The 25806-nt window shown below is 29.1% G+C and overlaps 6 protein-coding genes across 13 annotated transcripts; 4 read left to right on the top strand and 2 right to left on the bottom strand.

Annotated features, from left to right (window-relative positions):
* Nucleotides 1-660: 660 nt before the first annotated feature.
* Nucleotides 661-6203, top strand: LOC139996278 (integrin beta-nu). 3 transcript variants are annotated; one of them, XM_072020533.1, is made up of 13 exons: nucleotides 661-1281; nucleotides 1390-1631; nucleotides 1814-2099; nucleotides 2159-2323; nucleotides 2587-3045; nucleotides 3268-3430; nucleotides 3490-3656; nucleotides 4013-4185; nucleotides 4286-4485; nucleotides 4552-4664; nucleotides 5123-5214; nucleotides 5291-5457; nucleotides 5536-6203. In XM_072020533.1, the coding sequence occupies exons 1-12, from the start codon at nucleotides 1126-1128 to the stop codon at nucleotides 5433-5435; spliced, it is 2361 nt and encodes a 786-aa protein (XP_071876634.1). In that variant the 5' UTR covers nucleotides 661-1125; the 3' UTR covers nucleotides 5436-5457; nucleotides 5536-6203. The 3 variants fall into 3 exon arrangements, with proteins under 3 accessions (XP_071876634.1, XP_071876633.1, XP_071876635.1); XM_072020532.1 differs by having other exon boundaries at nucleotides 5291-6203; XM_072020534.1 differs by lacking the exon at nucleotides 661-1281 and having other exon boundaries at nucleotides 1495-1631; nucleotides 1828-2099; nucleotides 5291-6203.
* On the bottom strand, nucleotides 5230-6551 carry LOC139996281 (uncharacterized). Its single transcript, XM_072020539.1, has 4 exons — nucleotides 6342-6551; nucleotides 6194-6281; nucleotides 5949-6135; nucleotides 5230-5564 (listed from the first exon to the last, which is right to left on the bottom strand). Exons 1-4 carry the CDS (start codon nucleotides 6499-6501, stop codon nucleotides 5454-5456), a joined length of 546 nt encoding a protein of 181 aa, XP_071876640.1. The 5' UTR covers nucleotides 6502-6551; the 3' UTR covers nucleotides 5230-5453.
* Nucleotides 6552-6892: 341 nt separating this feature from the next.
* Nucleotides 6893-9772, top strand: Muc (dihydrolipoamide S-acetyltransferase muc). Its single transcript, XM_072020538.1, has 6 exons — nucleotides 6893-7196; nucleotides 7554-7708; nucleotides 7776-8173; nucleotides 8233-8600; nucleotides 8693-8992; nucleotides 9066-9772. Exons 1-6 carry the CDS (start codon nucleotides 7075-7077, stop codon nucleotides 9193-9195), a joined length of 1473 nt encoding a protein of 490 aa, XP_071876639.1. The 5' UTR covers nucleotides 6893-7074; the 3' UTR covers nucleotides 9196-9772.
* A 2050-nt stretch (nucleotides 9773-11822) lies between these two features.
* LOC139996279 (uncharacterized) lies at nucleotides 11823-17133 on the top strand. Of its 3 annotated transcripts, XM_072020535.1 has the most exons (9): nucleotides 11823-12081; nucleotides 12209-12712; nucleotides 12783-12905; nucleotides 13504-13566; nucleotides 13752-13889; nucleotides 13952-14113; nucleotides 14259-14556; nucleotides 14650-14813; nucleotides 14897-17133. In XM_072020535.1, exons 3-9 carry the CDS (start codon nucleotides 12828-12830, stop codon nucleotides 16076-16078), a joined length of 2085 nt encoding a protein of 694 aa, XP_071876636.1. In that variant the 5' UTR covers nucleotides 11823-12081; nucleotides 12209-12712; nucleotides 12783-12827; the 3' UTR covers nucleotides 16079-17133. The 3 variants fall into 3 exon arrangements, with proteins under 3 accessions (XP_071876636.1, XP_071876637.1, XP_071876638.1); XM_072020536.1 differs by lacking the exon at nucleotides 11823-12081 and having other exon boundaries at nucleotides 12106-12712; nucleotides 12789-12905; XM_072020537.1 differs by lacking the exons at nucleotides 11823-12081; nucleotides 12783-12905 and having other exon boundaries at nucleotides 12111-12712.
* Nucleotides 17134-18947: 1814 nt separating this feature from the next.
* Nucleotides 18948-21437, top strand: LOC139996264 (uncharacterized; the record flags this gene model as incomplete). The annotated part of the gene is made up of 4 exons (XM_072020517.1): nucleotides 18948-19275; nucleotides 19708-20365; nucleotides 20743-20965; nucleotides 21061-21437. Coding segments are annotated over 4 exons (1398 nt in total), but the record flags the coding sequence as incomplete, so codon positions are not given.
* LOC139996002 (SH3 domain-containing protein Dlish-like) lies at nucleotides 20949-24378 on the bottom strand. 4 transcript variants are annotated; one of them, XR_011802110.1, is made up of 6 exons: nucleotides 23892-24378; nucleotides 22941-23176; nucleotides 22356-22730; nucleotides 21951-22218; nucleotides 21337-21743; nucleotides 20949-21217 (listed from the first exon to the last, which is right to left on the bottom strand). XR_011802110.1 is itself a non-coding variant. In XM_072019966.1 (5 exons), exons 1-5 carry the CDS (start codon nucleotides 23938-23940, stop codon nucleotides 21469-21471), a joined length of 1203 nt encoding a protein of 400 aa, XP_071876067.1. In that variant the 5' UTR covers nucleotides 23941-24378; the 3' UTR covers nucleotides 20949-21468. The 4 variants fall into 4 exon arrangements, 1 of the variants encoding a protein (XP_071876067.1); XR_011802109.1 differs by having other exon boundaries at nucleotides 20949-21222; XR_011802108.1 differs by having other exon boundaries at nucleotides 20949-21238.
* Nucleotides 24379-25806: the final 1428 nt, after the last annotated feature.

The raw sequence follows: 25806 nt of genomic DNA on the forward strand, positions 1-25806 counted from the left end.
TTTATATTTATGTCTTATTATTGATGCCTAATATTGATGACAAAAATACAACAATAAATAAATTTGCATTATTTTGTAATATTAATAAATTATTCGAAATTCTTTTTCTGACCTCGATTCTAAGGATAATAATATACCCGCAGAAGCACGCTTGTCGTATCGTAATTCAGATAAACTAATTTTTCCATACACAATTTCTACGTACTATCTGCTATGAATACTAAACGTGTACAAACAGTGAAATAGAAGTAAATTCGTTTAAAATTGATGTCGACATTGAAACCTGCTTCTTTTACAGTGATTTCAACACCTTGGAAAAATAACCAATGACTGCGAATAAATTAAAATGAACAAAATAACGTAAACGTTATATAAGCTGCTTGTGGCGGAATTTCTTTTGGCTTTCTTTTCGGATGAAACGAAGAACAAGTTTAGCTATTCTTCGGGAAGTATAATGTAGGTCATTGGACAAAATGAATCGCAGATATTCAATTTGTCAAATATCTTCTTCTAATCGTTGGGTGCAGCTTGCAAATAGGAGCATCGATATCGTCTGTCAAACGCATGTGATGACACACTGGACTACGTTAGCTTGCAACTAGAGCTGTATGTGTCTACAGCGAAATAGTAACACTCTCGATGTCAACCTTATCCTACATCCAGTTTGCGTCACAAAGATATTCATCCTTCAGCAGTAGTTCATTACGAGTGCTATAATAAACTACGTTAAAAGGAAAAACCACGATATTAATAAATCAATATTGGTTGATTTTACGATACCTATCGTTGATCGCAAAGAATCGGCATAGATTTATCTGCAAGATAAAACGAAGCTACTATTATTACGAAACGCTATCTGATCGACGTAATTTTGCCTTCTTTCTTCTGTTCGCTGACGCCGTATTTTGTTATCACAGTGTAAATAAGTTACATTGAGACTCTAGTTGTGCCGATTACGTGAGTTACCTCCAACATTCGCTTCCATCATCGCGAAAGTAACGAAAGAAATAGAAGAATATTCTAGTGAATATGAACCGATAATTTCTTCTAGAAAGACAAAGATAAAGAGCGTGAATTATTGCTAGATGTTAACTTCAATTTCGTATTTTATCGTCGACCATAAACATGAGAATCTGCAAGTTGTTGTTCGTAATTTTCCTGTGCTGCGTATGGACAGAGTGTAATACTCTAGAAGGAGAAATTTTAAGATTGTGCATTTCAGCGAAGACTTGTGAAAATTGCCTGCAAGCCGGCCCTTCTTGCGCTTGGTGTAGTGATTCGGTAAATGTCTCAAGATGCTTGTTCGATCGGATCAGTGAAGTTATTTCGTTCGGATACGAAATTTCAGTTGTACGCTTTAAATTCTCTCTCTTTTAAATATACTTTCAGTCTTATTCGAATTCAACAATTGGAAGGCCGCGATGCAACTCACCGGAAAAATTGAAACAATTCGGTTGCCTGCCACAGGAAATTCGTACGAGTTCTCCAGGGACGATAAAGTTTATCAAGGATTCGAATTTTCAGGATATGGAACCGAAACGAATACCGATACAATTGCGGCCGCAACGAATAAAAGCGATGATTCCACCTCATTCCGAGATAACAATTCCCATTCGTTATCGGCTGGCCAAGTACGTTCGTTTAACAGATAACCCATTTCCGAAATAACACGAACAAGGTGAACAAGCCTGAACTTGCAAAACATAACTTCGATTTACTCAGTATAAAATTATTTTTATTACGAAGATGTTGATAGCTGTTGATAACGTATCGATAAAAAATTCATTAAACCTAACGATTTAAAATGATTCAGAAATTATCCACTAGACTTGTATTATCTAATGGACTTAACATGGTCGATGAGGGACGACAAGGAAACTTTGATCAGATTAGGCTGGAATATGAGTCAAACGTTTGGCAGCATCACCAATAACTTTCGTCTAGGCTTCGGTAGCTACGCTGACAAACCTGTGATGCCATATATCTTCCCGGGGCATGAGGAGAATCCTTGCAAGAGCGAGCACACTGAATGCTCTCCTATTTATTCTTATTGGCATCACTTACAGTTAACTGGTGACATTCAGCGATTCATTACAGAAGTACGAGATTATCTGAAAGAAAGTTAAACTCAGAACGAATTAAATGGATTGAATTTCAGGTAAATAATAGCCAGGTTACTGGGAATGTTGACAACTTGGAAGGAGCGTTGGATGGACTCGTGCAGGCGATAGTTTGCACCAATGAAATTAATTGGGCGCGTCAGGCACGAAAAATTATTTTAGTGGCCACCGATGGACACTTACATACCGCTGGCGATGGAAAGGTAAGAAAAAGTTATCATTCGATAAACAGAGATTGCGGTAATTACATACATAGAAAAGAGCACGTCTCACTGTCTTCGTTCACCTCAATATGTATAAAATCAATTCGTGATTAATCAAGTATCGTTAAGGTCAATATTTCAAGTAATTTCACTATGATAACATATGCATATGAGAATTAATGAGATCGGTGATGGGTACTCTCTTCTATGTTATTATCGAAATTTTAAGATATCTCATACGAGTATGTTCGTATCGTGATCAGTTAGGTGGTGCTGTAAAGCGTCAGGACTTCAAATGTCATCTTGATGAACGTGGACGATACTCTCTAGCCGCGCAATTCGACTATTCCTCGCTGGCAGAATTGTCGAGACTATTGCAGGAATATAAGATCAATGTAATATTCGCCGTGACGGAAGAGCGTCGTGACGAATACGAAGAGATCGTCAAGTTGCTGAGAGAAAAAGCAACGGTCGCGACTTTGACCAGCGACAGCTCGAACATTCTGGATATCATTGAGAATGCTTATCATCGGATTACCTCGAAATTGATCTTACGCGACAATTCTTCGAGTCCGTTGATAATGGAGTATTTTTCCAATTGCGGCGAAGGAAACGTTTCGGAGTGGAACACTTTGGAATGCGATGACATAAAGGAGGGACAGGTGTACGATTTCAAGGTTGTACTGTCTTACAAAGAATGTCCAAGAGATAAAGACCTATGGGTACATATAAACTATAAATATTAACTCGTATAAAACTGACATCATCTATACGCATGTTGTTTATGAATTGAAAACGAAGCTTTCGATGGAATTTTTTTATTTTTTATCTTCCAACCATATTCTTATTTCGAGACACGGAGTATCCTTGATTTTACTTACATCGCGAATTCAGTCCCACGACGTAATGGCTTATATGAGAACATGACTTTATATTTTTGTCAGAGACAAAGGGTTGTGATCGAGGATGCACTAGCTTCTCAACTGTCAAATATAATAATCGATGTTGAGTTTCTGTGCGGTTGTAATTGCAAAGATACCGAAAGTTCTTATTGTCAGCACGGAACGTACGAATGCGGTTTATGCAAATGCGACTCTGGTTGGTCCGGTAAGAGGCTTTGATTTCTCCTTCGCAATGGAGTTGTTTAATATTGGTAAAATTCGCAGGTGAAACATGTGATTGTGATGAAAGTTCACTGTCAAATAACGTACAGCAGTGTATCCGAGACAACTCAACGAAAATTTGTTCCGAGAGAGGTGACTGTGTTTGCGGAAAGTGTTTCTGCGATGATGAATACAAAGGAGAATTTTGCGAATGCTCTGCGTGCGATAAGGTGATTCTGGATTATTTACGTATTACATATTATTTTTACATACTGTCATATTTATATACATATACATATTTTAATTACGTACTGTCATACAGCCATCACGTACTATACTCGGATTGTACAGTTTTTGATTTATTCTATTATTATATCGTATTTTCTATATTTATTGAGATTTAAAGACAACTATTCTTTATATACTATTGCAAAATACTGTTTAACAGATATACTATTTCCAATTGATCGTCAAATGCACTTACAGGGAAAGATCTAACATCATATCTAACATACTCTGTTTCGGCAAAACTAATCCTGTCGTTTCATTGAAAGGATTAAAGATGGAATTAATCTTCTTTTTATAGATGGATGGAATTGAATGCTCGAATAAGGGTACTTGCAATTGTGGTGTTTGCCAATGTATAGAAGGATGGGAAGGGAACGCTTGTCAGTGTCCATCAACCAATGAATTTTGTATCGCACCAGGAAGTCAAGAAATTTGCGCTGGTCACGGATACTGCGACTGTGGAGAATGTCGGTTCGTATTTATTATTTGCGAAAAGATCTTCCTCCGTTGGAATATTTAAAATTCATATTAAATTATTGCATTCTTTGTAAACATGTCGAATGTTGTTCAGATGCAACGTTACCGCAGCAGACGGCTTCTATTATCGAGGTACTTATTGCGAATCAACGATAAGCACTGGCGGTAGTGGCCTGTGCGTTCTTTATGATCGTTGCGTTAACGCCACTGTCGAGGATCCGAAAAAGGCAAACGAATTTTGTCAAACGAATATTATCACTTACAACATTGAAAGAGTGGAATCCGTTGACATAGGTAAATTGAAAAAGCGTAAGTAAATAATATGGTGACGTCAACGAGCCAACATAATATTTATTTTAGGAAACGGACACCACTGTATCGTAAAAACAGTAAAGGAGAGAACGACCTGTTTCTTACATTATGTATACGAGTTTCAAAAAAACAATGTTGTCACCTTAAAAATCGGTAACAAGGTATATATTCATATTTGTAATCATTTCTGCGGATACTTCGCAAATTCATATTTTTGCAAATTCATAATTATTTTAGGTATGAAATCGTTTTACCTATTAAATATAGATAGTATTATATTTAGGATATTTTGCACGTATACATATATCAAGTCATCCCATAAGTAAAACAATCGTGGATTCTTTTATACTAGATGAAAATAAAAAATGACCTGTTAGCATTTAATAAGTGTTGAATTTTCCCGTATATTGTACAATTCGTTATCCCGTTCAATTAAGTTTTCTATTCCAATTTTATAAACCAGTGATCATTCCGCATTACTTATGGGGTGATCCAATATTTCTGCATATTATGTGTATTCCGTGTAGTTTTGCACTTTCAAATTCCCCATAAATACATGAAACCCACGTCACCCGTTATTGTTATACCTATTTTTTGAAATCTACATTGATACATTTAGCAATGTCACACTGTGGTACACGGAGCAGTCATCCCATCTGTAATCATCATCGGAACAGTATGCCTCGGACTCGCTTCTCTACTAATTTGGAAGTAAGAACCATATGATAAAGATTAATTGAATTACAATTTATTAGAGACAAATATTGATTATAAATCGGGTGCACAGGTGTTGGGCATCCATAAAAGACAAGAGGGAATATGAAAAGTTCATGAAGGAGCAACAGAAAACTGTGTTTAGTTTAAACCAAAATCCTCTGTTTAAATCGCCTATAAGCCGATACTCAGTTCCTTCGATGTACAGAGAGGACTGAGAAATCAAATTTCTTCGATTAAGTAGGTTGATTCAATTCACTTTGATCGAAAGATTTGGAAGAACACATGGTACTATCATCAGACAACATATCATTCCAGAAATGGTTTCCAGGGGAAAACGTGATGGACTGCAACATATGAAATTTTTTCATTCAAATCCGAATCTTTTATAATAATTTTCGAATTTGATATTTTTTTCAATCTTTTATGATAGAGAATCGGACAGCCACATGGAAAAGATGAAAAGTGCATTTTTGTCAATTTTTTGACGTCATATACTTACAGGTAAATCATTGTAAGGTAGTTAGAAGGGGAATAAGTTCTTAGGCACAAAAATATAAGCTTCGTAAAAGTAGATAAATCTATGAAATTTTGTAAACAATCAAAGATATATCTAATATTATGCCGATCGATATTTTTGATCGATGAAACTAATTTTTAAATCGCTTATCATGTTTGAGCCTATGGTCTTCGATTTATAGATATATTTGATTTAAAGAAATACTTTTTACATCTACTGATATATCTTCGACTACCCAGGCAAATCCAAGAGGTTCTCTGTAAATAATATTTGTAGATGGTATATTATTGTGCCATATAGCTTCAATCGAGGACCCATCGGGAAATATGTATGTTCCTAAACCGACCATCGTTCCGTTCGGATCTATTCTACCTCGATACTGAGCGTCGTTATTATACCTTAAGTAAATTTTATGTGATTTTATTTAATTATAGATCGTAAAATAGACTTTATTACTTAATATGAATATCGGCATTAGAAAACGTATCGTCGTTCCATTCTCCGTGATAGGTATCAAAATTATCAGTAGTATATGTTCCTCTTCCTACACAAGCAATACAATTGACAGAGTTTCAAAAGTGGGCAATATCTCACAAAATGTTACCTTGCTTAAGCAAAAGTAATCGATCATAATTTATTTTATATTCTCCGTTGTAAACATCTCCATTCCAAAATGTAAATTTTCCGACTTTCGATTGTACATTTTGATCTACGATATCAAATTCATTTATTTTCGCCATTTTGCTGACACCTCGTCTCTTCATTTCAGAAAACAATCTCTTTGCAGCTTAATTTCCAATTCTTTGTACGTTTTCTTTTTACACAAATTATTATTATAATTTATAGTATGGAAGAAAAACATAAGTACAAAAAACATCAAGTTCTTTTAATCGCCACCAATGTCATAGCGCTGAATTAAACACAAATCAGACTATACTAGTTAACGAATCAGAGCACCCGTCCTATTTTGTTAATAACACGGTTGGTTATAAGCCAGAAAACCTTGACATAAATTTTCATTTTGTTTCCAACAAGGAAGCGGTATGTCTTGCGTTTTATTTTATTTTTACTTTTTTTCCACATTCTATAATTTGCGAAAAATGATCTTCTGCTTGTGAAAACTACCTTTAAATCTGTAGCCACGTGACCTTGCAAACGACCTCTAATTTGGTATTTGTATCGTCTGTCTCTGGTTGTGCTTAACGATAACCTATATATCATTGACACCCTCGGAACACGTTCATTATCCGAGTGTCCAAATAAGAGATCATTAACGTCGAATTTCTTGCCACTTTCTACTAAAACTGGTAATAAAAGATCCACGAATCATCCGAGATATGATACGAACGACAACGGGCCTACGTAATGAATTGGCAAACGCAATACTACGAAGTTCTGTACGGACGAATACCGTAAGATCTGTGATCATACGATGTCTTCACAGAAAATATGTACAAAGGTATTTCATTTTCCGTTATTGCCATCTTAACTTATTGTTCTAAGTTTTGTCGTCTGATTAAAATTTATCTCATTGATTATAATTAAGGTTATCTTAAAGTCATTCTATTTTCCAATTCTACTTAAAAGTTTTCAAGTATGGCATTATTTCCACCTGTTATTGATAAGGATAATCAAAGCCATAAATGCAAATGATTTCATAATCCTCTTTTGCTTTTCTCTATTTTAGAACGATTTTGTTATATTTGATTTGTATTTCATTCGGGATACTTAATAGCGTAGATTTGTATTTTTACATTTCAAGGAAAATTTTACACATTCTTTTAGAAAAATTTACTCATTTTTATTCGATACTTAGGATTCAAATTCATAACACCCTACGTTTTACGGTAACTCCGTGGAAACAACAGTTAAGGTATTATGCAGATTATCCAGATCATGTTAAAGTGCAGCTTCCTGCGTTATCACCTACTATGGAAACAGGCACAATTGTCAATTGGCACAAAAAGGAAGGTAATATAAATAATTCATGTGTATAATAAACTCATTAACAATTTTTAATGTTGTATCATCATTTTAGGTGACAAGTTGAATGAAGGTGATCTACTTGCTGAAATTGAAACTGATAAAGCTACGATGGGTTTTGAAACACCAGAAGAAGGCTATCTGGCAAAAATTATAGTAGCTGCAGGAACAAAAAATGTTGCTATAGGCAAATTAGTTTGTATAATTGTCCCTGATGAAAGTTCTGTAGCTGCCTTCAAAGATTTTAAAGACGATACTCCAGCAACTACTCCAGCATCACCTGTCCCTGCGTCAAGTGTTTCTACGCCATCTACTCCCCCACCATCCCATGTAACGCCTACAGCACCTGCAGCACCTTCTGCCCCAAAACCACTGCCTACTGCATCAGGAGAGAGAATATATATTAGCCCATTGGCTAAAAGACTTGCAGCTGAAAAAGGCCTTACTTTGGAGGTAAGTTTTAGATCATATAAAATAAAAAAATTTTAATAAATTCTATTACTTTCTTAAAGGGTTTAAGAGGTTCAGGACTATATGGATCCATAACGTCCAAAGATTTAGTAGGTGCACCAGTTATGGCTGCTCATCCTACAGTAACAACAGTAACACCTACAACAGAAGGGATAGATGTTCCAATATCCAGTATCCGCTCAATAATTGCAAAACGTTTACTGGAAAGCAAACAAACAATTCCACATTATTATTTATCAATAGATGTAAAAATGGACGCCGCTCTCGAAATGCGAGAACAATTTAACAAGATGTTAGAAAAAGAAAAAATAAAGCTTAGTGTAAATGATATTATTATCAAGGGAATGGCTATGGCTTGTAAAAAAGTACCTGAAGGTAACAGTGCATGGTTAGGAGAAGTTATTAGACAGTAAGTAATATGTTGTAATAAATAATTGCTATTAGTAGCAGAGATTATAATCATATGGATTAAATTTTCTCTTTCTTTTCCTTTTTATATAGATACAATAATGTTGACGTAAATGTAGCAGTCAGTACAGAAAGTGGTCTAATTACACCAATAGTTTTTGGTGCGGACACAAAGGGTATAGTTCAGATTAGTAAGGATGTAAAAGAATTAGCTACAAAAGCGAGAGAAGGAAAATTGCAGCCGCAAGAGTTCCAAGGAGGAACTATCACTTTGTCAAATTTAGGAATGTTTGGCATTAAAAATTTTTCTGCCATCATAAACCCTCCTCAATCAATCATTTTAGCTGTAGGCACAACTGAAACCAGGTTAATACCTGCCAAGAATGAAAAAGGGTAAGTGTTTTTGTCCAGCTTTTTTTACGTAATATTTTACATTTTATTCTTTAGTGACTTATTTTTTTTTTAGATTTACAACCACCCAATTTATGTCTGTCACTGCCAGTTGTGATCATCGTACCGTAGACGGTGCGGTAGGCGCGCAGTGGTTATCAGCTTTTAAGAACTTCATGGAAAATCCAACAACTATGTTGTTGTAGTAAATTTAGCCACTGAGAAGTTCAATTGGGTAGTTTCAACAGGTGTAAAAGAAACATTGTTATGTTCAGGAAGGTGACCAAGAATATTCTGTACATTTGTGTATAGTAAAATATAAAATTGTGTTACTTTACGCATTTGTAAACCATCAATTTTTGATAGATTCGAATTTTTCAAAATCACATTGTATTTCTTTTATGTAAAAACATCGTTAGGACAACAATATTTGCGGAATCAAGGTAACACTATACCATTAAATCATATTTTACCTAATGTACTATACATATATGTGGTTTTTCATTGAATATAAAGTAAAAGACTGACGATTAATTTCATCATTAAATAAAATAACAATCTCATTACTTTATTATTGGTGTAAAAACCACATCTTTGCCACAGCAATAGTAGTGGTCATGTGTAAATATGTGTATTTATGAAATAATATTATGGCCACCATATATTACAATAATTTAATTATATCTTAGGGGGAATTGTGAAGGAAAATGTGTCAAAATATTTATAGTAAGTAATATACGTAAATGTATATCATATTTAATAAATTGTAACTTACAAATTTAATGTTATTTTTATTTTTAAGCTTGTGTTATATTTATGGATACTTAAAATAACATTATAATTCTATTATATTATGTAATAAGTAATAATAATCATGGTAATCATATAATGTCATTTATGAAGATTGAAGAAAGCGCGGTTATCGATTATACTAATCTGGAACTGCGGTCAGAGAGGAAATGAGAATGCTCACAATAATAGACCTGGTTGTTCCCGAACTAGTGCTGCACCATGCGGCCAAGTGCTGAAGTCAAAGTTAGCATATACAATATTCTATAAAATTAGGGATCTGCTCTGTTTGGTTCTTTGAGATTATTGCGGGTGCGAGTAAATATGTTAAAAAAACAGCTGTTGACCATCTTGGCCGAAAGATGGATTAGAATATATGTTTGGGTCACAGAATGTAACACTTATATTATTGCGAAATATATATGGATCATAATTAACATCGTTTTTTAAATAAACTGTGTTTCTTTAAATATTATAATATAAATATAAATTTATAAATATAAAGTTAATTTTGAATTCATAACCTATCTTATTAAAAGAAAAATATACTAGATTATCCAATGATCATAAAGCTCTAAAATCAAAATACAGTGTGTTTGTGATATTGCAAATTAAAATAAGGCGTCGTTATTCAATAACAATGTTGTCAAAGATTTTATTCGAGTTCCTCTTCAGGATTAAACGTGTTACCTCTACTCAGTATACCTCAGTTTGGAACTATCAGGAAACGGAAATCCAGACACCATTCTCACGGAATTGTTAAGATTTTTCGAATCATAGAAACAAATATAAAATTTTATCAATCACATTACATTTTAAATCGATATAAAGGTAATACTTTAATAATACAGTGAAGAAGAAAATGGATAAAAATGTCAATAATTCAGCAAAAATATTTAATATATTTATATATACTTATTGGCATTTATATTGTAAGTAGTAGGCGAATATTTCAAATAGATATTGAATAATGATATATCAAATGCTTTATGTATTTAACGATTATACCATACTTTATTTATAAATTTCATATTTAAGAAATAATTTCCCGTAACTTATTTTTTACTATATAACAATGTAAAGCTTAACACTTTTCAATAATAATATAAAATTCAAAATGTTATATTATTTTGAATTTTTAAAAAGCAGCAAGTAATAGAATTTGTTGATTATAACGCCATCATTTGATAACACTTTCTTCATTATATTACACATATATTTTCATTGTTTAAATAATATAAGATTATGAACTAGTTATAATACACTTTATATCGTATTTGGTGTTATTTTACTTACAAAAGTGTAAGAAACATGTTGATAAAAGTTTCATAAGTTTTCACAAAAAAGCTGATTATTTGATTTGTTTTAATCATTTTAAAACAATAATATCATATCTTAATTAAAAAGGACAGTGTATATAGTAAGAAATATATCTCTAAAAAACCATTTAATACATATATATTGTTCATATACATTATATTGTATAAAAATATGTCACGTGTAAACGCCAACCAATCCCGAACGATCAACCATAGTAATGAATGAAACTTTTACTAACATATTTGTTATATTTTTCTAAATAAAATGAGACCAAACACGATATAATTTGAAGCATATTCGGAAGCAGATATAATATATGGTAAACTAATAAAAAATATATAAAATAAATAAATAGTATAGAAGGAACTATATCTAATAATTGCTATTATCTATCTCAGATAGAAAAGTAGAACGGTACAATAAAGTAGACTTCTGTAGCGTGACACCATATCGATTATAGCTCGTTTATGATGGAACTAAATAGGTTCTTATATATACTAGGATAGAACAACTTCCACACTTGGCCGCGTGATGCAGCTCCTGTATTGTAGAACAACCAAAACAGTGGCGTGAGTATTCTCATTTCTTCACTGGCGTAACATGCTATGAATGTCTCAGAGAGAGAGAGAGAGAGAGAGAGAGAGAGAGAGAGAGAGAGAGACACTCTTCTCATCTCTGTCTGTCTGGCAAGAACACTAACTTTGCTGTCTTCCATGTTGATTTCTCACGACTAGTCATGACTCAATTTTCGGGCGGTTTTCCCTAGCGAGTGTCGAGACCTGTTTATATAACCGTCGTTCATATTGTTGCCAATATAGTTTGAAAGTCACATAATTTTACTGTGGGAATTCCTATAGTTAATAGCAGACGACAAATTTATCAGAAACTGTTTTAGAACTAGTACAAGTTGTTATTATACAAACATAATTTTTGTAATCATCAAGAATCATATTTTAGTATTCTATTGACTATATGTACAACTGGTTAGTACTTTTCTAAAAAAGTTTCTGTGAATATACATATTTTTTCCAATAATAATTATATATAAATATTACAATTTTACAATAGAAAAATTTTCATGTAAATGGAAGGATATACAGGATGTTTTAGAAAAGATTCCGATCTTAAGACTTAAAGATTTTATAGCATTCACCAAATAAAAAATATCTAGTTAACATTGGTCATAAAAACAATTCTTTCGATATAAAATCAACTTTTATTGTTTACTAGCGTTGGATACCGTAAGTGAGTCTTTTCGCAACACATTGAATTATGTAGTTAATGAAGGCGACCGTACTCACTAGTATGTAAGTAGTACTTATATACATAATACTATCCTACATACATAGTTCGGTTTATCATTCTTTAGAAGTCTCTTTAATGTTACGCATAATTACTTGACAGTGTATTTTTTCAAAGTTTGGAAGACAACAAATAATTATACATGCCGACTATTATGAAAACCATTTACAATTTATACAATTATGTATATTCATATAAACTCGGAATAATTGAGTTGAATTCCACAATGACGAGTTAAATCATTTAAATGTCAAAAATTAAAGGATGGATGTTACGGATAATGTTGATGGAGCCTTAGATCCTCGAATACAGGTAATTATCTTTATAAAAATAATTTTTCCATTTGTTTTGCTTATGCCAATAAATATATATTTATTTGAAGTTATAGGTTATATGCGTAAATAAATGATTACTAAATGCAAACGTAATGCCTAATACAGCCTGGTACCATGTTCCACTTTGCTTTCACTTCATTTTCATTCTCAACTTTTGTCAAATAATAAATATATATATCTAATAGTAGTTATTTAATTTTAGATTATTATTTTGATAATGTTTTTAAAATAGTTGTTTAATATGTAATATCTATTGTTGCAAACAATGTATAACATGTAATTATTTTTATTTCCTTAATGTTATTAATTAATATAACAATAATAATTGTCTTTATTATAATAATAATTATTATTATTTTAACAAATAATTTGTAAATAGTAATTTATACAAATTAAAATTATTATTTGATCTATAATTTATCAAATGTAAAAATTGTCTGCTGGAATTCATTGTTTTTTATTAAATAGGAAATTTGTAATTATAAATATTAAAATCTTTCTAATAGTAAAAATATCAGCCAGTAAGAAATAAAACGAATAAAAATTATATAATAATTAAAATAAATAGAAATACTTCCATGAAATACAACTATATATAAAAAAAATATCTCAAAGAATATATGAAATCCAGTTATAATTTTTTATAACATTGAAAATACAAAATACTAATATATTGCATATTAGACAAAATTATATATAGCATATAGAAATTGTCATTAAAAAATAAGTGCCATAAAATTATTAATATAAATCATTTTGAATTTTTAGATTGAGTTAGAGAATTTGAACGATGCAACAGATGATATAAATAAACTTGAAACTGAATTGGATGTAAGTATTATTAATTCTTTCGGACAATGAAGTTAAAAGCTTTTTGTACTTTGTGTATAAGCTATATTAGGATATTGATTAACTGATTTTACATAACATTTATGATGTTCAATTTGTATATAAATGTATTAGTTTTTTTTTAAATAATATTTAATTCTTAATGATATATAATATTTATTGTTCAGGAAGCTCACACTGCTTTTAGGCAACTATTATCTGAAACTACCAAAAGATTAAAGGAAATATTAAGTAAAGTAGGAAATAGTTGCGTTGAAAAAGCAAGGTGTTATTATGAAGCACTTGAAGTGGCACGTCAAGCTCAGGTGAGACCATAATTAAAATATTTATTAAATTTTGAGATATAATTGAACAAAATTTGATACAGATAAAATGTCAACAACAAGCTCAACTATTCCAAAGAGCAAGTGAAATTCATGTGGCGGCAAAAGAAACTGTGGCATTAGCTGAGAGTAGATTTATGTCACATCAACATGAATGGAATTTTGATCAAGCATGGCAGGATATGCTAAATCATGCAACGCTTAAAGTAAATATGATAAATTAATAAACATTAAACTATATAGTAAAAAGAAATGGTGGTGATTATATTGAAATATGTTCATATGAATATGATGAAGAAAGAATAAAAATTAAAGTTTGGTTCAGTTAATTTTGATTACATTATGACTTAGGTTATGGACGCTGAAAATCAAAAAGCAGAATGTGGTAGAGAACATTACAGAAGGGCAGTATTGTTTCATAATGCTGAGAAGAGATTGTTACAACTAGAGGAAAAACATCGTCGTTCCATAATAAAAGCGCGACCATATTTCGAAGTCAAAGCACAGTGTGATCAAATGTTAGCAACTCAGAAAGAACGAGTCGAATGTTTACAAAAAGCAATACAAGATGCAAAGACTAATTATGCCACAAGTCTCCGCAGGTTGGAAGAAATTAGTAATCAAATACATCAACAGCGTCGAGATTATGGTATATACTACTTCATATTATTTTGATCAATAATTCTTTATAGTTATATTTTTTAACTTTATGTTAATTATATCTTTTAAATCGCATTTACAGATTTTATAGCTAATGGACCCAGAGAACCAGGCGTTGGTGCAGAATTAGTTAGTCCACAAAAGAATTCAAACTATGATACAGAATTTAACCAATTAAGTGGCAATAAAATAAAGGATTTCATGAATAATCGGCTAAAGAAATATAATAGAATACAAGATTATGATGTGAGTAAATACTTTATTATGTTTTTGTTATAAAAATTTGTGCACCGATAAACATCAATTCTTGATTGTTTCTTGTATTACAGAATGATTATCAATTACAAGAAGATACTGAAAATCTTGGGAAAAGATCGGTTGATGGAAGCGAAGCAATATCTTCTCAATGGGAGTTTGAACTAGGAGCTAACATAGAAAATTTGAATAATTTATCTGTCAACAATTCCGTGCTTGATCATGATAGTAAAACCGAAAGTATGTCTGATTTACATTTCTATAACGAGGAAAATGCAAAATCAAATAATTTCATACAAGACTTAAATTATAAACTTTTGCAAGATACAGATCATTTCATGCAAAATTTAGGTCAATCAAAAAAATTATTAAATGATTTTCAAATGTTGAAAAATTCATTCGTAAATACGCGTTTAACGAAACATTTTGAAGAACCAAATTCAGTAAAAAGTGAAGTTATTGATTCAGTAATGTTAGACAAACATAAAAGTAATTTAAAGAATTGTGTATCGAAGTCGTTAAATAATACTCCTATAAAAACAAATATACTTAGTTTCAGCTCGAAATTTACAGAAATGAGTATACGTCAATGTATAGCAAAATATGTGCCAAATAACGTTTTCAATTTTGGTTTTAGTAATAACAAATCTCAAAGTAGCAGCGATATTAATTTATCTTTAAATCTCGATACCAATTCCATAGAAAAACAACAAAGTTTAGATGATATTATAGATCATAAGACTGATCGTGAGAATCTCAAATTTGATAATGTTACAAATTTAGAATATAATAATACGTTGAAAATAAAAGAAGCTAATGATAATGGCCTAAATACCGCAAAAAAAGTCCATGATGCACAATTTAATGACTTTAACAGGATAAATTTACAACCGAAGTTTAGATCTAATTCTACACATTTCTTATCTTTTAGTGCCAGCTTATCGCCAATAGAAGTAAAATCGATTGTAAATTTATCAAGTGAAAAGTCTTTGAATAGAACTTCAACTGATTGTAATCAATCTGTTCCAAAACCAAAAGAAGAGCAATTAAGTGTTAATGAATTACCATTATTGTCATTATTTCAGGAAGGTAATTCCTTAATCAATAGTAAAACTAAAAGTTTTAGTATGACTAATTTAGGTGAAAACCGGAATTTCGTACTATCAGGTGATTTACGTTTAAATAATACAAAAACCTTAAGCACAGAAAAATTAGCAAACTTGAAAGATGGTTTTTTTTTTAAGTCTACAAGATAAAGAATAAAAATTACAATCAAGTGAAACAAATGTGATATATTATAAATTTTATAATTTTTTAAATAAGTTTAAACATAATTTCATAAATGGAATTGTACTATTTTTTACTTTAAGTCATATACAAAAGTTAATAATATTGATTGCATAAATTTTGTTTGACAAGTAGCTATAAAATAGAAATAAATATGAATTATTTATCAAAAAAGAAGTTTATGAAAAGTAATTACATAAAAACAACATTATATTAGTGCAAAATGTATGCAAATCTCATGCATATCAAATATAGCAACTTAATTTGGACTTTAAAAATGTATATATTTATGAAAAGACGTCAAGAAATTTGTATCTTTATGATAACATTTTGTAACAAGTACATAGTTTATACTTATGTTCAATTATTCATAAAATTATTTTTCATTATGGTTTATTGCTAGCGCACTTTATTAATTATATATATATTGCTTTTCTCAATTCTGTATGTTTATTGCAGAATTTTCATGTTATAGAAAATTGTATATTTATGATTCAAATTGAAAAATATTTTGTTGCTATGTAAGAAAAGTGATATCAATTTTTATAAGAATGTAATCAATTAAAATTGTATCTAAATACGTATGTAAAAAATGTGTAATTTTTATCAGCAAAAATTTTAAAATTAATTTTTGTTATATAGAATTTATATTTATTATACAGACTTCTTATTTTCTTTTTAATTTGTATAATTGTATAATAATTTTCGTTTTCATATTAAGATTTTAGACAATCTTCCTTGGTGCTGTATAATTTATTAAAAACTCTTTCTTGTACAGCATAATTTTAGAATAATACAATTATTATAAAATTATTTGAAATTAATCAAATTAATTTACATTTAATTCCTTTATATTAAAAGTTTGCAGTTTCTTACTAATTTTAATAATTAAATGCAAAACTTATGAATGCCATTAAAAATGTTGATTTGTCATTTATGATTTAATAAAAATTCATTTTTATTCTTTTATGTAAATATTGTATACAGATTTCTAAATTTAGATAATAAAAATTGTATTGGCCTGTAGTGCTTTTTTACTTAAGCTATGTATGGTACCATTTCCTGAACTGAGAATATAATTTTTATATTTTAAGGTAATAATTAAGATTAACGTTAGTATTTAGTAGGATTTTCGTTTTGTAAGATTTTCAATCTTGTATATTTACATATATAACTTTTGCGTTACATATAAATTTACCAATTTTAACATTAATATTTAATTTTTTGATGATTATATTATATATATTTGTGCTTATATTATAAATAATATCATTAGGGTCGACGTAAATAAAATAATTGGCATAAATTTTTGGTAATTATTAAATTATCTTTTCGATGAGAATTTGAAAAAATGAGATAGATAAAATTTTAAATAAAAATCTACAAATACGATAATAAAAATAGAAAACACAATAATACTCGTCAACATCGTTAAATATATTTCTAATCTTCAAAGGGTAGTCAAATATTTGAAGGTTTCGAGAAGTGACAAAGGAGATAGATGTCAAAATGGTTTTTCATATCTAGTCGGCAAATCATACGTATCGAAGTTTACATCATCAATGTACGTAAAACGTTTTTAAGTAGTAAATTGCAGCGAACGAAAAACAAAAACTTTCATTAACGAACATTTTATATGCACGTTTAAATTATTCATTTATTCGAAAATATTGGAAATATTGAAATTGTTCATGAATTTATGGAAGTCAAGAAAATTGAAGAATTTTCCTGGAATTAATAATACAATATTGATTATATACTTAGCAATACTTTGAAATTTGGTAATTATCTGACTTTTTCACTGTGAAAATCTCTTATTGTTATTTTATAAATATTACATATATAATTTGTATAAAATTAAAATTTTCTTTTCTCATTTGTCCTTTCACGTATAAATAAAAACATAATAAGTAAAATACAATAAATATAATACATATAAAATAAAAATACAAATAAAAAATTTGTAATGTTTATAAGAAAATTGAAATCAAAGTACTATTTTTTTTTAATTTTATAAAAATCATAATTTTATAACTAATATTAAGTAAAAAATATTCAGCGGTTAATTACGTATATAGTTACATTTTTCATACTGAAATTTGGGAAATTATAACTTTGTACAGAATGAAAAAATATATATATTTGTATTTTTCCATAACTTTTTCAAATTAATCTTGCGATGATTATATACATTTATTTTGGAAGAACAATAAAGAAAAAATGCATGAATTAAATTAGCAAAAGTTATAATAATATTCGTAACATTTTGTAGTAAAGAAAGCGAGCTACGACGAAACACGATATACAAAATTGAAAAAGTATCGTTCAAAGTGATACACGAGCTGACTTAATGCAAAGAAAAAGATGGAGAAAGAAAATCAGCGAGCTAATAAAGCAAACTGCAATTCGATAAAGAATCAGAACGAGGCACGTGATTTAGTATTCAAGGGAAGCCAGATTCGAAATTGTGAATAAATAGATTGAATTTCATTTTAATTTTTCACCACTAGAATTCCCTTCCAAAGAAGAAACTAATTTATATCTTAAATTTACGAGAAATTTTTTTACTTATTTTAAATACACCATTTCTTATAAAAATATATTTTACATATGCGGTTAGTAATTTGAATAAAATTACGAGACATTTATTTAAATAAATGAGAAATCAATTTTAATTAAAACTTACTTTTATGGATTATATTTAGATTTTTTATATAATTGTAACTAAAAAAATAATTGCGCGAACTTACATTTAGTTTAATCTGGTTAGAACTTACATTTGGTTCAATCTACAATAGAATAGAATACAAAATATTAAATGAAGAAAGTATATTTTGAATTGTTTTTTTGATTTTAAAAGTAATAATTTACAATTTGGTTAAATGTAACAGTAGCATGAAAGAATTCTTTCAGCGTGAAGAACTAAAAGAACAGAATGACGGAAAGAGGATACAAGAAAACAAAAATTTTAGAATCCTAACCGTGAAAGAAAAAGAACTAAATTGCGAAGAAGACAGGAAAGAAGACGGCGAGCTAGAAAACACGATACTTGGATTCTGTGCTATTTGTCTTGAAAATATAAATTCTAATGTTAGTCAGAATGTTCCTTGTTCTAATGAGCATACTTTATGTCAACGTTGTATTCAACATTTTGCACTGCAATCAGGTTATTTAACATAATTTTCTAAAATTAATATTTCAGTAATTGTTAAAAATAAGAATAAACTAATGATAAATATTATTAAAAGTAGTACGGTTTATTGTTAGCAATATAATTAAGAATATAATAATTTTAGTTATTCTGCAAAGCATTCTACTTCATCTTATTGGAGATTTAATAATTTAACAATTCTAGTATAATTATAGTATATATAATTTTTATTCTATCTTTTTAAATCTTCAATAAAATGATAGAATATGAAACAATTTGTAAAAACTAAAATTATATTATTAACAATAAACCATACAAAAAATCTGTAACTGAAGTTCCATATTTCATAAAAAGTTGTATATTTTCATATTATTTTTGTATTTCATCTATTCAATTAATTCAACAAATTAACAGAGTACTTTCTAAAATTGCAACTATATATTCCAGATCCTGGTTGCATTCTTTGTTATACACAGTGCCAGCAATCAAACATGAATTTATTTCAAGAAAGCAATATCAGCTTGAATTCCACACATACACATATGAAAAAGATGCAAATTTCACAACAGCAATCAGACTACTACTCAAAACATCATCAACGATTACGGCAGTGCGATCCTATTAACATTGAACAATTATATGCTAAATCTTGGAATCAGAATTACTCTCACATGCTACAAAATTTTGATAGAAATATATTAACATATTACCATAATGATTTTGAAGATAGTTCTGATTATGAACAAGTTAGAAACCAAAATAATACGAGCAGAGAACGAAGTAGAAATTGTGATAAAGAAAAACAGCGACAAAGTTATTGTAACTTATTTAAAAGAAGAAATGTAGAATCATATATGTTAGAAGCAAAAGTCAACGGACAAATTACCGCAGAATGTTCTCGTAGACCGATCCGGTGCCCACGAATTGATTGTGCTATAAATGTAGCTTTCTCAGCATTGACGCATCATTTCATCTTTGATCATCCAGAGGTACCTATCCTGAATGTAGAGCCAGGTATCAAAAGTACGCTCATCGTCAGTTTTAGTGCCTTAACTTCCAATACTAGTCGGTGCCTGGCTCTTCTTTTAGTTTCTGGCAAACTTTCGTGAGTATAAACAAATATATTTAAATTGTTATTATTACACAAAAATGAAAATTTTTTATTTATGTAGAAAAAAATATCAAATATTTGTATGTTTAAAAATCATTACTATTAACAATATAAAAAAAATAATTTAGAAAAAGTTTGCCTTTGGAACAATAAGTATTATGATTATGTAACAATTTGTGAGATATATCTACTGATACATATGGCTTTATTGTATTTATATTGGAATGATACTACAAAATATGTTTTGAAAGTAGTTTAATTATTTTTTTATTCTTAATAGTAAAGAAAAGACTTTTGACATACAGATGTATTAAGGAGAATTTGAAATATTTAAGTAATGCATTTGATTAACATTAAATCTTTATACCAAGAGAACCTATTGCAAAATTATTTAATGGTAGTCAAATCAACCCAAAATATCGAAATCGTTTACCATTATCAGTGCTGGCCGCTCGGCTACATTGTACAGACCAGTATATATCTAACGAGAAAATTAATAAAAAAAAAGATTTTCATGAAAAAAATATAATAATCGCTTGGGTTGCTGGGCTGGATATTGGAAATACAACAAACAAACTTTTATGTAGTATTCAGGTATATTATATAATTGATAAAAAAGTTCAGTTGAATAAACGATTAATACCTATGTACATGATAAGTGATATGCATATCGACTACTTCCACAACAGGCTGTAGACAAGATTGATAATGAAGGCTTACGTTGCCTAACATACACAGGTCCAGTGAACTCATTAAGAACAGCACAATGTCCTCAAGACATTTATTCAACAGGTGATTGTATAGTTCTGCATGAAGGTCTCCTCAGTCACATTACATCAGATTGTGCTACACTTAATGTTAATGTTACTGTACATTAAATATATTACAAAATTTATGTATATATATAATTAAATTCCAATTTATCCCCCCCTCCCCCCATTAACATTATTAATGATAATACTTACACAGAGAAAATTGTATCTTTGATGTCTATCCAAATTGTTGAATACCATTTGGAGTGTAATACTATGTAATAGTATATTATTATTTGAATACATGTATAAAATGCAAAAAGATAAAAAAGTATGTCTAATATGTTATAAACTTGTCATAGCAGGAGGCCGTGCATACGCTTTTGGAATAAATCCATATTTTCGAGTTTTAGGCGCATATGCCCACAACCAACCATCTACAGTTTGATTTCCTAAATCTGCATATATCCAATCAGCTCTTCTCACAGATAAATCATCTGGCGCCTGCGCCTTATAATCATAAAGTACAACTAATTCTGTGCCATTTGTTTCATCTCGAAAATCTCGCAAACCTTTTTGCTGCAATGATTCATTTCCTGACATATTGTTATTTCCTTTTCCTTAAAATAACATAATAAAAGATTGAGATTAATTAAATTGTTAAGAATATACAAATGAAAATTCTGAATATTATTAAATAACATTGAAATTAACATAAACTTCTTTCATGTATATATATTTAATATTGTAAACTATAAATAAATCTGAACTTCAATTTTTTCGTGTTTTATTAATGTTAATTTTCATAAAAAAGGACAAAGACCAACCTAAACCATGTGTTTCTGTAGATGTTGTAGCTACTGTAGTAGTAGTGGTAGTTGTAGTAGTTGTTGCATATGAATGGAGAACATGTCCTGGATATACAAATCCAGATGGTACAAATCCTTCATTACCATCACAATGTCTAAGTACCCAAAACCAGTCAGGATCATCTCTATTGAGTACAGTTACAAATTCACCTCTTTCTACACTAACATCATTTTCATCTCTAGCTACGAAAGTATAAAGTACAATATATCTCCCAGCTGATGGATCCTGTAACATGCATTATACAAATAAAATATTATGTATCTTTTTGAAAATTAGTAAATTCTAAAGATTATACAAACTATACAAGTTATTTTCTTATACAGTATTCATAATATATAAATTTAAAAGATTTGTATATATACCTTAAAGAAAGGATGTACATCTGGCTGAGAGGATATAGTCTGAATAGAATTTTGAGATTGTGTGATGTTAGATCGATTAACATTCAAATCAGCAGTGGTGACATTACGAGCATAACTTTCACAGTCTGATGCTGATCCTGTGTCAGTTTGTTGCGTATCTACAGTTTGTGAACGACCTGTACCAGCAAAATCACAATCAGTCTCATTAGATCTTGGTAATTTCTTTTTCACATTATTCATAAGAGTAGCAAGTGTTAATTCAGCAAGCTGAGACGTATAAGGTGCACAATACGAATGCGGAACAAAACCTTCCATACGTGTATCAGCTGCTATTACATATACCCAATCATTTTCTCTATATAAAACATTTACAACCTAAAACATGCAAAATATGAAACAAAATAACACAAATAAATATGTAAGGATAAAATTAAAGTTAATAACAAATTTTATAAATAATAATATTTATGAACACAAAACAAATATAAAAACATGAAGTTAGAAGACATGAAGTAAACAAATAACAGACACAATGAAGAACAACGTTGTTCACATATATAAAGACATATTATAAGAATTGCTAACCTGGCCTCGTTTTACTTGGAGTTCATCGTCAACACATGGTGTAAAATCATGAACAATAACCATCTTACTATCTGGTGACAGACCATTTTCTTTTTCTATACCTACTCGGACCAATGTCTCAATACTTGCACTTCCTGTTATACGACCAGGAGGCAGTGGTACTTTTGTCCCTAAACCAAGTCCTGTACTGCCACCACCAGCGCAATCCTTCTCCAAATTAAAATTGTGTACTCCTGCTGTAATATAAAGTTCAAAATTTTTACTGTTATATTTCTTCCTTCGTATTCAGAGTAAGTTAGCTAACTTTGTCACTCTAAATTACAATAAAATAAATAGCATAATTTGTTTTGTTATATAAAAAGATGTTTCAAATGAAAGTTATATGACATTAAGGAGATATACAATGTAACAATTGGCATTTCATTAATTTGCTTTTTTATTTATATGTGAAGATTATTTTATATATATAATGTGTAACATATTTGATCCTGTAATTCAAAGTACAATACAACCCAATAAATAGTTCATAAGGATATAAGAATCTAAAAGAATTTTGGGATATAGAATAGCACATAACATATATTATATATAAATAGACTATTATGTGTTCATTACTTAAGATAATAATATATTTAAAAATGACTATGAACTTCAATAATAAACTTGTTAATTCTCAATATTTTTATTTGATATATTCTTATTGTTCAATATATATAAGAAAATTTTAACCATATTTTCAGTAAAATTTCAAATTTAAATATTTTCTTTCCGCTCAATAAATATTTAATTATTATAAACAATGAAAAGTAATTATATATAGACGCAATTTTAATAAATATATGTAACAGCTAATATATGTATACATACAGTGTATTTTATATATTACATTTTTAATAGAAAATAAGATTGAAAAAATATCTTTACAAAATTATTTGATATTTTATTACTCACGTTTCTTTTTCTTTCCTCGACGTATGCGAACCGGGCACAAAAAAGCCATTCTGCTTTTTTAAAGTTCAGACAAAATTATATTTCCAGAACATGAATCGTTCAATACAAGGTATTACTGAGGTAAAACATAACAGGGGCAAATATATTAAACATTTCAGTAAAAATGATCCGCTCTTCTTACATCTTAAAAATTATATCGGTATTTCAAACATTTTATTACTTATTAGTACGAATACGATATAAAGGTATAATCGTGGTTATAACGGTAAAATCTCGAACCAGAAACACAATTACTCCTTCGTTCTCCTGAAGGATTTTAGATGAAGATGAAACTGAAATTTAGATATTTATAGTCGTGAATGCAACAGGTAGACGGCGCTTCAGCAAATATACTATTGTATAACAACATGTTAAACAAATGTTTATTTATATTGTTTAAAATATGCGTCTTTCGAAAGAAGGTTTCTTATAAATGAGAAAATTCGTTATCCCATTTTATTGATAGGTCGTTATTTTTTAAATATTGGTATTTTTAATAGTACAGTTTGAACGTACAAGTATAAAATTTATTGCTTATTTTAAATTATGCACATATTATGAATACATAAAGATGTTATTCGACAAACGCATTTAAGATTAATATAATACATATAATTATTTATACGATCATATAGATAGCTTATTATTGTAAACTTACGGTGCCATGTACGTTCCAACTGAAATATAAAAATTTTTTTTATATATAAATTTTGTAATAAATGATTGTATAATTACAATTAATTACGAATATTCTGGTTTATAATATAATTCGTCAAGAATTTAAATAATATGTACCTGGTATTCAACTTTTGCAGTAATTTAAACATATAAAAAGAAGATTTATAAAGAGTAATACTTTAAATTATTTTTGGTTAATGAATATATATTGATATGTGAGTATATATGTATATAACAAATTTGATACAAAAATTATATAGATTAAATAATATGTAATACTGAATTTTTTAAGTCAATAAATAAATAAAATAAAAATGCTTAACAATTTTCCAAATTTATATATATGAGAAACAAAAATATCTTTACTACATAATGAAAATAAGATACTCGTGAAAATAAATTGTGATTCTATTTCTAGATAAATTATTATAATATAAATATTTAGTTAAGTTTAATGAAAAGAAATCGAAGCAATAACATGAAAAAAATCTTATTTAATCGAAACGTCGTTTATTATCTCAATTAATATAAATGACGATAATAGCCTTATCTATAACAATTTCCCCTCATATACATTCAACAATGAGTATTTTTTTGGAAAATAATTATATATACATTTACCCTACAATTATGCCAAAAATCAGATCAATACTGGAGCTATATTTCATATATCCATCGTTAAATATCGACCCATAAGAATATGGAATTCGTCGTTCGAATATAGAAATTCGATCATACAAAAATTCAAGATAATGTTTAAAGTGATTAGAAAATTGTATAACGTTAAATTGTTCTAAACCGCTTTCATTATTTTTTTTTTTTTTTTTTTTTATAGTTAGATAGTATTATTCAAAAGTTCAACACTATATAAGTACGTTATCAGAGACATGGCCTTACATATAGTAAAGATTCTGATAGTAAAACATTTTCGAAAGTCTTATATATTTTAAAAAAATTTAGAATATCGGAGAAGCCATCCACATATTTCATTTGTCACTTTTTCATCTTTTTTGTTGTAAAATATACAAAATTCAAATAAAACATCAAATTTTGTACTTTCATATTGCACTTCTTTTATGTATTTAATTTCTTATGAGTATTCGTTAATTATGTAGAGTACGAAACACATTTACAGTTGCTTATGAAAATATTCGAACACTTATAAAAAACTTTTATGAATATATTGTGTGCGTGATAC

This window comes from Bombus fervidus, chromosome 17 (assembly GCF_041682495.2).
Source record: "Bombus fervidus isolate BK054 chromosome 17, iyBomFerv1, whole genome shotgun sequence".
Classification (NCBI taxonomy): domain Eukaryota; kingdom Metazoa; phylum Arthropoda; class Insecta; order Hymenoptera; family Apidae; genus Bombus; species Bombus fervidus.

Coding starts and splice junctions, on each gene's coding strand:
- LOC139996278 (XM_072020532.1), top strand. CDS start 1,126: ATGAGAATCTGCAAGTTGTTGTTCGTAATTTTCCTGTGCTGCGTATGG. Junction 1,632..1,813: donor ATTCGTTATCGGCTGGCCAA/GTACGTTCGTTT, acceptor AAAATGATTCAG/AAATTATCCACTAGACTTGT. Junction 3,431..3,489: donor ATGCGACTCTGGTTGGTCCG/GTAAGAGGCTTT, acceptor TAAAATTCGCAG/GTGAAACATGTGATTGTGAT.
- LOC139996281 (XM_072020539.1), bottom strand. CDS start 6,501: ATGAAGAGACGAGGTGTCAGCAAAATGGCGAAAATAAATGAATTTGAT. Junction 6,136..6,193: donor AATGCCGATATTCATATTAA/GTAATAAAGTCT, acceptor AATTTACTTAAG/GTATAATAACGACGCTCAGT. Junction 5,565..5,948: donor TCGAAGATATATCAGTAGAT/GTAAAAAGTATT, acceptor CATATGTTGCAG/TCCATCACGTTTTCCCCTGG.
- Muc (XM_072020538.1), top strand. CDS start 7,075: ATGATACGAACGACAACGGGCCTACGTAATGAATTGGCAAACGCAATA. Junction 7,709..7,775: donor CAATTGGCACAAAAAGGAAG/GTAATATAAATA, acceptor TCATCATTTTAG/GTGACAAGTTGAATGAAGGT. Junction 8,174..8,232: donor AAAAAGGCCTTACTTTGGAG/GTAAGTTTTAGA, acceptor ACTTTCTTAAAG/GGTTTAAGAGGTTCAGGACT.
- LOC139996279 (XM_072020535.1), top strand. CDS start 12,828: ATGCCTAATACAGCCTGGTACCATGTTCCACTTTGCTTTCACTTCATT. Junction 14,557..14,649: donor TCAACAGCGTCGAGATTATG/GTATATACTACT, acceptor TCGCATTTACAG/ATTTTATAGCTAATGGACCC. Junction 14,814..14,896: donor ATAGAATACAAGATTATGAT/GTGAGTAAATAC, acceptor CTTGTATTACAG/AATGATTATCAATTACAAGA.
- LOC139996002 (XM_072019966.1), bottom strand. CDS start 23,940: ATGGCTTTTTTGTGCCCGGTTCGCATACGTCGAGGAAAGAAAAAGAAA. Junction 22,219..22,355: donor ATGTACATCCTTTCTTTAAG/GTATATATACAA, acceptor TGCATGTTACAG/GATCCATCAGCTGGGAGATA. Junction 21,744..21,950: donor TACAGAAACACATGGTTTAG/GTTGGTCTTTGT, acceptor TGTTATTTTAAG/GAAAAGGAAATAACAATATG.